The sequence below is a fragment of the Limulus polyphemus genome, unplaced genomic scaffold (genome assembly GCF_000517525.1).
Source record: "Limulus polyphemus unplaced genomic scaffold, Limulus_polyphemus-2.1.2 Scaffold559, whole genome shotgun sequence".
Lineage (NCBI taxonomy): Eukaryota > Metazoa > Arthropoda > Merostomata > Xiphosura > Limulidae > Limulus > Limulus polyphemus.
The window spans coordinates 193,919-204,788 of NW_013666169.1; the positions used below are offsets into that span (position 1 = coordinate 193,919).

Here is a 10,870-nt window from a genome sequence, read left to right on the forward strand (position 1 = left end):
AGTCTCAAAGTGGGTTCCTCGTCATCGAATTTGTTATCTAATCTCGTAATAGTTTCTTTCAAATTTCATATATTTATATTTCCGTTCTTGTTGTGGTTATTAAAGGAGATATTTCCCCCTTGGCTACTATTTCAGAGTTGTTTTTTTTTCTCAAATGTTTCTAGATCTAATAACACCCTGCTATGGAGATGGAGAGAATCCATACACACCAAACCATCCAGAGCATGCTGAAGCAGAAATGTTAAATCCAATCCAAGATAACACCTATGAGTTTGTTAAAGAACTTGTTTCAGAAATTAAAGATGTTTTTGTTGATGACTATATTCATTTGGGAATGGATGAAGTTTACTATGCTTGTTGGTAAGTGTTACTAAACTTCTGTAGTTCAAATCCTTTTTCTGTTGTTGTTGTTGTTGCTTTATTGTTAAATGAACATTGTTCATAGTTTTTAACCATATAATTTCTCAAAAACATTGGATTTATGGTAATTTCCTCAGTTCAGATTTGAACTCGAGGTCTCTTGCCCACCAGGCAAGTGCTCTACCAACTGAGCTAAAGCATTAATCCACGAGCACTTGCTAGTATGGCACTTTTTAACTACTAACTCAAACTGCCGTGTTCTTTCTCTCTCAAATCAAATTGCTTGTTAGTTCATGACTATTGGTTACAGAAATCCTTAATTGCTTATGAATCACACAAAAAACATTGAAAATTACCATCAAAATTGCAATTATTCTACTAATTTCTGCTTCAGTTTCCTAAGTATTTTACATAGAACTTAAGTGATTTAACCTAATTTATTTGGTAAGTTCTTTATGACGATAAAACTATTCAATATGATGCAATATGTGGATCCCAGCAGTAATGGAAAGTTGAACAGCATAAAAACAAGTCAGTAATAATTTGAAGGTTACCGGTACTTTATAAAGATTTTGATAATTTTGCTACATCTCTAAATTTTTTAACATCGTCTTATGCCGACTTGGTCTAAGAAGTAGCATTAATACTATGATAACTTACGAAGGAATTCTTCACACAGTATTCATGAACTTTGTTGTCACAAGTGATATTGTCTCTTGCAGATTTAGTTGTTATGACCTCTCTAATGAGAAATACACACACACAAAAAAAGCACAGAAATAAATATTAATCTCTTATCACAGCATATAATTAAATATATATATATGTTATGTACTTAAGTAATATGGTTAAATCCTGAGCTGGCTCAAGGTGGGTTCAAAGAACCAACCGTAAAATTGTAAGGGTAAAAATATGATAAAAATTTAGAAAAAATACTAACAAGAGAATAGGGATATTTGTGGTGAAAGTTTGTGGGCATAACTTAAATTAATATCACATCGAATACCTGAAAATTCAACTCCAGATAAGGTCTTATTTTATGTATGTGAAAACCAAATCAAAAACATTCTCTAATTGTGTTTGTTGCTCTAAGAATTTTATTAATTTTTTTCCTGTTAGTGTGGCAAGTATTGAAACTGTGTTTTCAAGACTAAAGTTGATGAAAACATTTTTTCATTCCACACTGGGATAAGGAAGATTAAATGGTCTAAAAATATTAGAAAATGATTTGGCCAGAAAATGTATATGGACAAATTAACTCTCTCTCTCTTGCCACGGGCATCCTTTTCTGTGGATGTCAAGAGGTTTTTAGTGAGTTATATTCAAAACTTAATTAAAAAATTTTGGGTTATGTTATACCAATTAGTATAGCATAAGATTGTAGCTAATAATCCATATTTTAATAGTACATAAATTTTAAGTCAAGGTTTCCCAAGGTAGTTGATATCGACCCCTGGAGTCAATAATACTGTACAGGGGTGAATAAAGACCTAGGGGTCAAAAATTGCCCCTAGGGTAAAGTTGGCCTACCCAACTAACCACCCTACTCCTAGTAGCAACAGCACAGGTAGCAACAGCAAACAAATGACGTTCGTTCCTTTTCTCAAACCTTCCAGAATGTATAAATTCACATAGTAATGAAAAACACGTATTTGAAAAATAAATATTAATTTAATTATTTGTTTTATTTTATGCTTGTTAAAAATATAATAGTATTATGATTATTGAAATAAATAAATAGTTTCATTTATAATTTATATTTTAAGAATTTGGGGGTTGATGACAACTTTATAAGTTCATCAAGGGGTCAACAACTCTAAAAGGTTTGGAAAAACCCTGTTTTATATTCTTAATTTTATAAAGCAATATTGAAAAAAAATCCAGAATTTCCCCTAGTGTGAGAAATGTAACATTTTTTCTCTAGACATCCCCTCTTTTTCTAGTTTATTTGCCACCTCTCCAATAAGTAAGTAAGAAATTTAATGTAAATTACTCACTATAATATCGTCATTGCTGAGACAAAGCATAATCTTTATAGCCTTCAATCTTGTTTGGTTACAGAGCCATCAAATAGAAAATCAGACCCCTCTTGCCACACCCACCTGTCAGATCCTCTCTTTCAGGATTTGTTAATAGTTCTATGTTATGTTTAATACTATATTACATATAATGAATAGAAAGAAAAGGTTTTCATCTATCAAATAACATGTTATATCACATTGTTTTTTGTACAGAGAATTGTAAATTTTTCTTTCACTATAAGCTTCATTCCATGGGAAACATATCAACTAGCTTGGATGAATTTGTAACGGCTTTTGTTGCATAGTTAGAAAGACAGAAAAATTGTGATAGTTATAGGACATTTTCTGCTTTTTGCATGCTAATATTCTATGTTCTTTGGTGCATTATTTAATTAAAGAAAAATTGTTTAGTGCACTACTACCATTAGTATATAAAAGTAGAGTTAAGTGTCATTGACAGTTGACAATAATAACAAACAAAAAGGCCCAGGTATGTAATTATTTCTTGTTTTTATGTTTATTTATTTATTAGTATAAAAGTAAATAAAATATAAAAACAGGAAACTAGGTTATTTAAGGTTAGATTAGGTAAAATGAATAATAATATAATAAAAAATGTTCACGAAGCATGCATGCGAGCAGCTTGGAGTAGCTTGTAGGTAATGTAATTTGAAATTGTAACATCAGCTGCATATTTCACAAATAATTTACAACTTATAATGGTGTGAATAGTACTAGTAATAGTCGGACATGGTTCAAAGAGCAATAAAACAATAAAATTTAAGTATAAATATATGTGTACTTGTATGTATATGTTTAAAGCTCCCTTAGGATAAACAAATGTAGTTTCATGTTACAATTTGAAATCATTCTAGAAAGAAAAAAAAGGCAATTTAGATTTATTTCGATTTTTCTATTTGGTGTTTACAAGGTCGGTCAAGTTGACCAATCTCATAAAGAATTAGGGTAGAGAAAATAACAGATAAAATATAAAGTTATACTGAAAACAAATATTTGAAATGTATTTAGAAGGTTTAGAGATTATGTAAATAAAATTTGAGATGAAAAAAAGTATTTTTAATCGTAACATGAAAATCACTTTGTACTCAGACTAATAAAAAAAGACTTGTAATGTTTACTGAAAGCCTGCCAGATTTTCTGAAGGTACACATACTATATTAAAAGTTTGTAGTATCAAAACTATAACAACTTTAAACGAGTACAAATTGTTCATGTGGTTAGTCAATTTGACCAAGCCCATGTTGAAAGAGTTAAGGAAAAATTTTACAATGTTAAATGCTTGTAAAGTTCCATTTTCTAAATACTAATCTTTGTTTTATTTTATGTATTTTTCTACTATGTATAATTTTTGTACTCTGTGTTCTGAATTTTAAAAAATGATTAAAAATTTTGTAAAGTAGAAATTTGAAAAGTTGAAATTTTTATTTTTGCACCCTTCAGTTTTTTAACCTGAGCTGGCACTGTTTAAATCACATGCCATACTAGTTTAGACTTGATATATTAAAACACAACCTGTTTAAAAAAAACAACAACAACGTAAAACAGAAAAGCATAAGCTTCTGGCTTTCTGCAGGAGTAACATACTTGTATAGTTTGAAGAATAAATAAGAAAAAGTTATAGTTAATATATATAGTTTTAAGGTAATCTAAACCTTCTTGATTTGTTTTTGAAAGATTTATATATTTATTTGTTTTCAGGGAATCCAATCCCAACATTAAAAAATTCATGGAGGAAAACAACATGACAACAATAAATGAAGTGGAGCAGTATTACGTTAAACGCACACTTGCTAACGTGAAAGACATTGGATACAAATACATGATCTGGCAAGATCCTATAGATAATGATGTTCAGGTGGGTTTTTGACAATCATAATGGTCTCTTGTTGTTGATAGCTCATCAATTTGTGGAAGCAAATGTGAGGTGTTCATAGGCAAGTGCAAGAAGCAGGCAAGATTAGAATGGTAGGGAGTCTGGGGGAGTGCTCCCCCTGTTTGATCCAGAGAATGCTTGTTTTAATTTTCATATTAAAATGTGTACAATTGTGAAGTGTTTGTTTAATTTTGTGCAAAGTTATCTGAGGGCTGTCTATGCTAGTCATCCATCAAGGTTTTGCACATATGGGGCCCTAAGTAGTTGTCCAGTTTACCTAATGGGAAATATGGATTTCTATAAAACTTAATGATTTTGGACAACTCTTGTATGAAACTAGAAGATAAACTCGTATATTTATGTAAAAATTTATACCAGAAAATACCAGTGTGTCCATCTGCTTCCAAATACATTACTAACTACTTTCTAGTTTTGATTCTACAACATGATGTATAGGTGGAGGATACATTTAAAAGAAGCTTCATGAAAAAGTTTAGTATGTCTGCGGACTTACGATGCTAGAAACCGTGTTTCGATACTCGTGGTGGGCAGAGTACAGATAGCCCATTGTGTAGCTTTGTGCTTAACTTCAAACAAACAAACAGTGGTCACCACTAAACAATGTTGGGAGTTTATCACTTACTGTATTCAACGGGTAAAGCAATAACTGTAGAGTCTTGTATGAATTGCTTTTCCCTTTTTTTATTTTTAATGGATTTAATATCCATATTTTTGATAATCTTGAGATCTCCTCATTTCAAGGCATCACCGGACACAGTTGTGGAAGTTTGGAAGGACAAATATTTAGATTCCAAAATGGATTACTGGGAGAATTATATTGTTCCCATTGCCCAAAAAGGTTACAAGATAGTGTTGTCTTCATGCTGGTATCTAAACTACATCAGTTATGGACCTGACTGGAAAAAGTACTATGAATGTGATCCTAGAGAATTTAATGGTAAGAAGCAAGATTCAAAGTTAAAACTTTTCCATTTGTGGATATTATACCATATTGTACAGTCCTGGGTTTCAATCACACTTCTTATATTTAAAACATATTTCTAATCCACATCTACTAATGCCGTTATTTGTTACTGCCTTTTTGTTTGTTAAGTTTCTCCATTGAACAGTGCATTACAGAATTTTAGAAGTAGTATTTTTTTTTTCATGGCTTCTGACTATTCATGAGCTGGTATTTTGTTCTGCTTTTCCAACATACGATTAGCTCACGTGTCAAGTCATAGGTAGTATGAAACAAAATCTTGTTTAAAAACTACCATAACGCAACAGATTATATGTACAACTATTTAGTATATTTATGTGAATATGTTTGTATAAAACATTTCCAAACCAGTACATCAGAGAACGTTTTTGTACTAATACAAACACAGATTCTGTCACAATGTTATTAATTACATGGAAACAAACTAGCGAGCGTATTAAAACAATATAATTTCTTAATTTATTTATTTTTTACTATACAATGTTTTAAGAATCTAGTTGCAATAATTAAAATACTGAAATGGTTACATCTAATTAAAATTAATTGAAGAGCATTTGAAAAAAAAACTTACATTGCATATACTTGAATGAATTCAGTATATAGAATTTCCATAAAGATTAAAAATCGTACCTTGATATCTTTTTGCCTGATTCATGGACATTTTTCAAAACTGATGTTCATCGTTATTGGTTTGTTTTTTTAGAATCACTAACAAGAAGAAAGATTGTACTCTAGTTAGAGAGCGTGATTCCAGACTTGAAATCAACAAAACTTTTGTAACGTACTGAAAGATATCTATCCAGACATCTTTTGTATTATTAGTTTTTAATTGTCATTTTCACACAAAAACATATTATGTTACTTAGATCTGAATTGTTGGTTTTTAATTTAACAACCAATACTAGCAACGGCAGTCTTGAAAACCCCCTCTTTTACATTATTAAAGACTTTAAACAATTCTTTGGTATTTAATCAGTGATTACCTTGTTTGATCTTCTTAACATCCAGGTACTGAAGAAGAAAAGGATCTTGTGGTTGGAGGAGAAGCCTGCATGTGGGGTGAATATGTTGATGGAACTAACCTACTTTCTCGTTTGTGGTAATTATCACAGCTATGTTTCTAAGCTGCAGTAAAACTGATTTATGAGTTTTATTAAAAGTATTATACTTTCAGTGATAATTTTTCACATATATAAATTTTTGAATTAATAAAACCTTTGGATTTGGTAAAGTTGTCTTATTAGATTATTTAAATGTAAATGTGGTTAGTAGTCTTACAGAAACACAATTTAAAGTTACATTTGTTTATTACATTTCTTGGCTGTGTAGTGAAATTTCATCAGCTTTGATGGCTAAGAAGTTTTTTTTTATATGTTATTGTGGTATATTCTGTGAATGAAGTAAAATTAACAAAATATAAAATTCAACAGACACTAGATTATTGATTATCTTTAATTATGATTAATTTTTTCATCATCTTTAGTATTTTCGGTATCTTTAATCAATTACTAAACACTGTTAAATATGCCCGTAAGTGTAGAAAGTGTTGTTATAAAGTGTTTTTTACATAAAGTTGATCGTAAACATTAAATATGATTTTAGTAAATATACAAGAACTTATTAAAATAATCATCTAATTTACTCTCAAAATATTTCAAACCAAAGATTTTTCGATCTACTTTTTTTTACTTTTGAACAAAAAATCTTGTTTAATATAGTAAATATTCAAAATAATGTATATCTGAAATAACTGAATCAAATAATCTTGAATGCTGTAAATAATTTTATTTAAAAATGTTTTTCTCTGTATTCATAATTTAGATTACGAAGAGTATAAAATGAGTAAATGAAATCATTTTGTTTAATATCTATATCACTGAAGGCCTCGTGCGGCAGCTGTAGCTGAGCGATTGTGGAGTGATGCCTCTGTACGAGATGTTGACAGTGCCAACTTCAGACTTGATCAACAACGTTGCAGAATGCTTAGGTAATTTTATTAAAATAGAAGGTGTATAGGAATATAATGCTAACCTTAAAAGTTATTATTAGAATTAGTGTTCCAGTTGTTTAGATTGGAAAGTTCTAATGATAGAGATTGTAGTAAACTGTTAAGTCACTGTTTACAGTATGAAATTTACCCAATGAAAAATTAAAAAACTGTTCAGAAGTACTAACACTTAAACAAATATTTGGATTTTGGTATTTTTTTGTAAACTTTTGTAAAAATAATAATAATTATTTTATTACTGTTACTAAATGTTAATATTGGGAAATATAAATTAAAGTGAAATTTAAAAATAACTTTCTTGTGGATCATAGAATCCTAAAAAAAATGTTGGGTAATCTTTTCTTGCATTTCATCAGGCGTGGAATACCTGCTCAGCCAATCCTGAATGGTTTCTGTGGAGATTATGAGTGGGACCTGGATGCTGACATTTGATAGCAGTAGTAACTTGACCAATTGTTGTGAGCTCATTTATATTTTTCTCAAACTAAAACTTTCTTTTTATTGTTAGCTTTTGTTTTGTTTTTAAGTTTTTGAGATAGATTATCTGATCAGAAAACCAGATACTTCTTAATATCATAAAAATATGAGAACGTGGAAAAGTACACCAGGATACTGAGAGCAGAAGATAATTTTCTTTTTTGGAATTGGTAAAATTGACAAAAACAAAAAGGTCATTAACTTCTACAAGTTTTGCGACTAATTAACATCAAGGGGGAAAGCAGTTTTTATTTTCTACACAGAATAGTTTCACAATCATTGTTCATTCTGTTCATAATTAACTAATGAAATTTTCAAAGTTGTTATAACAATCCCTTCAAATACAGAGCCAATTGCAAAAGAACGAAAATAAAATTCTACTGTAGATGTAATAAATTTGTCAAAATTCTCTGTAAAACATCTCTCTTGTCAACTAACAATTGCTCATTCTAAAAATATTTTTAACTTGTAATTTGTTGGAATAAGTATTACGGTAAATAACATGTTACGACTAATAGAAATTATTTAAGACAAAGAATAAGGATAAATATTACCTTTGCACTATTTCAGTATTATAGGAATGTTAACATCAAAATACATTTTAAGCGTATTTTTTAGGTTTGATAAACAAGAGGATCAAATGCAAAAAAATAATTATTTAATTCTAAGGACTTAATTCATGTAGTAACAAAAATCAATAGTTAAAATTTTGATACTGTTAGAATTATATTAAGTTTAACATCATAAATATTGTTCAAGTGCACAAATGTGTGGATTAATATAATTTAGGATGTCTACATGCAACACTAAAATTATAATTACAGCAACATTAAAAGTGAATATATACATAAGAAAAGGTTATATTTTGCAATTATAAATGACATGTAAGAAATAATAATAAAGAGGTCGCTAAAGTATAGGTGTATTTGTATACCAGAAGAAACAGTTTATGCAATACATGTATTTTTTTGCATTGTTATGTCTAAATATGTTTATAGTTGGTATTCTTAAGAAAGACTGCCTTCAGGTTTAATCACATATATGCCAGAGTTCAGAAAAGAAAATTTTCTCAGTACGTCTAGAAAATAAATAATTTTGATAGTTTGTTTGTTACTCTTTTAGACAGTAAAATGGAATAGACAGTAATGAAAGAGATTAACTCACTGTTGACAAGATAATTCATATAAATGAGAATGAGATGAGAATTTTGGGTAAGCTCCACACCTTCCTTTTAAAGGAAAATATTTTTATTTATTTATTTATTTCTTACCTTTAGAATTTTTGAAACTCCAAAAACTGAAATACTTAATAAATAATCATAAAACTAAAATAAACACATTTTCATTACAGCATTCAAGAAAAATGTAATAAAGCATCGTTTCACCTGTTAATCACAGAAGGGAAGACGGTGTGTTAAGTTTAATTTTTTTTTGTCGGTTGCTTATAATGCTAATTAGCTATTCATGAATAAAATGTATTAAGTTTAATTTTTTTTTGTCAGCTGCTTATAATGCTAATTAGCTATTCATGAATAAAATGTATTAAGTTTTATTTTCAATGATTATTATCAGTTTTGTTACAATGTTGCTCATTAATACTGTATGGTGTATTGGTTGAGTGTTGTTTTACTTTTTATTAGATTCTGAATAAAAACATTAAAAACACCCAAGATTGTTTGTTTTTGTGTGTGTCCTGAGATTAATTACACTACCCAAATAGACCACGTATTTGGATATAGAAAATGAAGGATAAGATTAGACAAATCACCAAAGAAGAAACAGTTTAATCTGTAATGTTTTGAACCATTGCCCATTATCAGATCTAAGTGTAATCTCAGTAATCTAAGTATCATTGATATTGATTTCATTGTTTTCTGTTTGTATAAAAGACATATTTATCAAGTTTTGTGGTTGTAAATTGCAACAAATAAGATGATATTGACTAATGATATCTAAATGTTGTTTGTTTCTTGTCTAAAAGAACACAAGTGATGGTGATACAGATTAAGTAAGACTCCTAATATTTGGAGATGTTTATACTATGAGTCGTGCAATGCCATTACTATAAGTTTTGCTGAGAATTTTATGCATTATTGATGAAAATAAATCATCACAGAATCTTGATAGTGATGGAAATGTCATAGTAATCATCACAGAAATGAAATAATGATGAAGATATTGTAGTGATAATCATATAAGCCACAAATTAATGAAAATATATTTCTAAACCCAAACCTTTTTTTTTAATGAAAGCATTTTCCCTTTAAAGAATAAACTATTAACTGTAATATAAACTTCAAGTCGAATTAGTAATTCTACATCCAACAAAATTAATTTCAGTAACTTTGCCATTAGTCACCTTACGACTAGAAGAAGGTAAACTGTAATATATACTTTACTCAATTCAAAATTCAGATTTAACATGCAAGCTTAAGATTCATTCTGTATCTACAATAAAAGTAGATTGTGTGTATACATCACGTTTTCTCATCTATAGTATAAATGATTCTACAGTTTTTATTAAAAGATAAATTGGTTGAACCTTTAAATTTGCAGTTATGTCACATGTGCATGATGGAGGTGTTTATCTTCTCACTATTTAGGACAAGTAAACTTTTAGCTACATGCCCTATAAAATTCAGCAATACAAGTATATTTAGTTTTAAGGAAACTTCAAGTGTCAACTGCCTCATAAATCATCTTAAAAACATCATCAACAACTATGTTGTTATATTATACTGAACTATATGTCTCACTCTGTAGAATGCAAATATTCAAATTCTATGCCTTATCGTCATTTTGATATTGTTAATTAGATTCTCCTGATAAGTGTCAAAATAATCTTTTACCTGGCAATATAATGTTTAATGTAACATACTCAGTCCTAGCTCTGTATTAATTCTTATAATGTTCAGTATCAATAATTACAGGAATCCATGTAAAATAATGCTAGTGAGCATTTTATATTTCTTCAGTACTGTGCCAGAATGACATTCTATCAGAAACATATTTATACAGTTTCGGTGACGAGGAACCCACTTTGAGACTAATAATGGCTGAAGACGGCTACCTGATGATGACAAAACCTTGTCGAAACGTTGTACATTT

The 10,870-nt window shown here is 29.1% G+C and overlaps 1 protein-coding gene across 1 annotated transcript in view; it reads left to right on the forward strand.

Annotated features, from left to right (window-relative positions):
• LOC106459098 (beta-hexosaminidase subunit alpha-like) overlaps positions 1 to 9,402 on the forward strand; it is a 34,294-nt gene extending 24,892 nt beyond the window's left edge. Inside the window, exons 8-14 of the mRNA XM_013918684.2 lie at positions 165 to 360; positions 4,101 to 4,257; positions 5,038 to 5,233; positions 6,287 to 6,377; positions 7,161 to 7,265; positions 7,643 to 7,744; positions 9,114 to 9,402. Coding sequence (XP_013774138.1) covers positions 165 to 360; positions 4,101 to 4,257; positions 5,038 to 5,233; positions 6,287 to 6,377; positions 7,161 to 7,265; positions 7,643 to 7,718 — 821 coding nt within the window. The 3' untranslated portion in view covers positions 7,719 to 7,744; positions 9,114 to 9,402. The remainder of the gene's footprint in view (positions 1 to 164; positions 361 to 4,100; positions 4,258 to 5,037; positions 5,234 to 6,286; positions 6,378 to 7,160; positions 7,266 to 7,642; positions 7,745 to 9,113) is intronic.
• Positions 9,403 to 10,870: the final 1,468 nt, after the last annotated feature.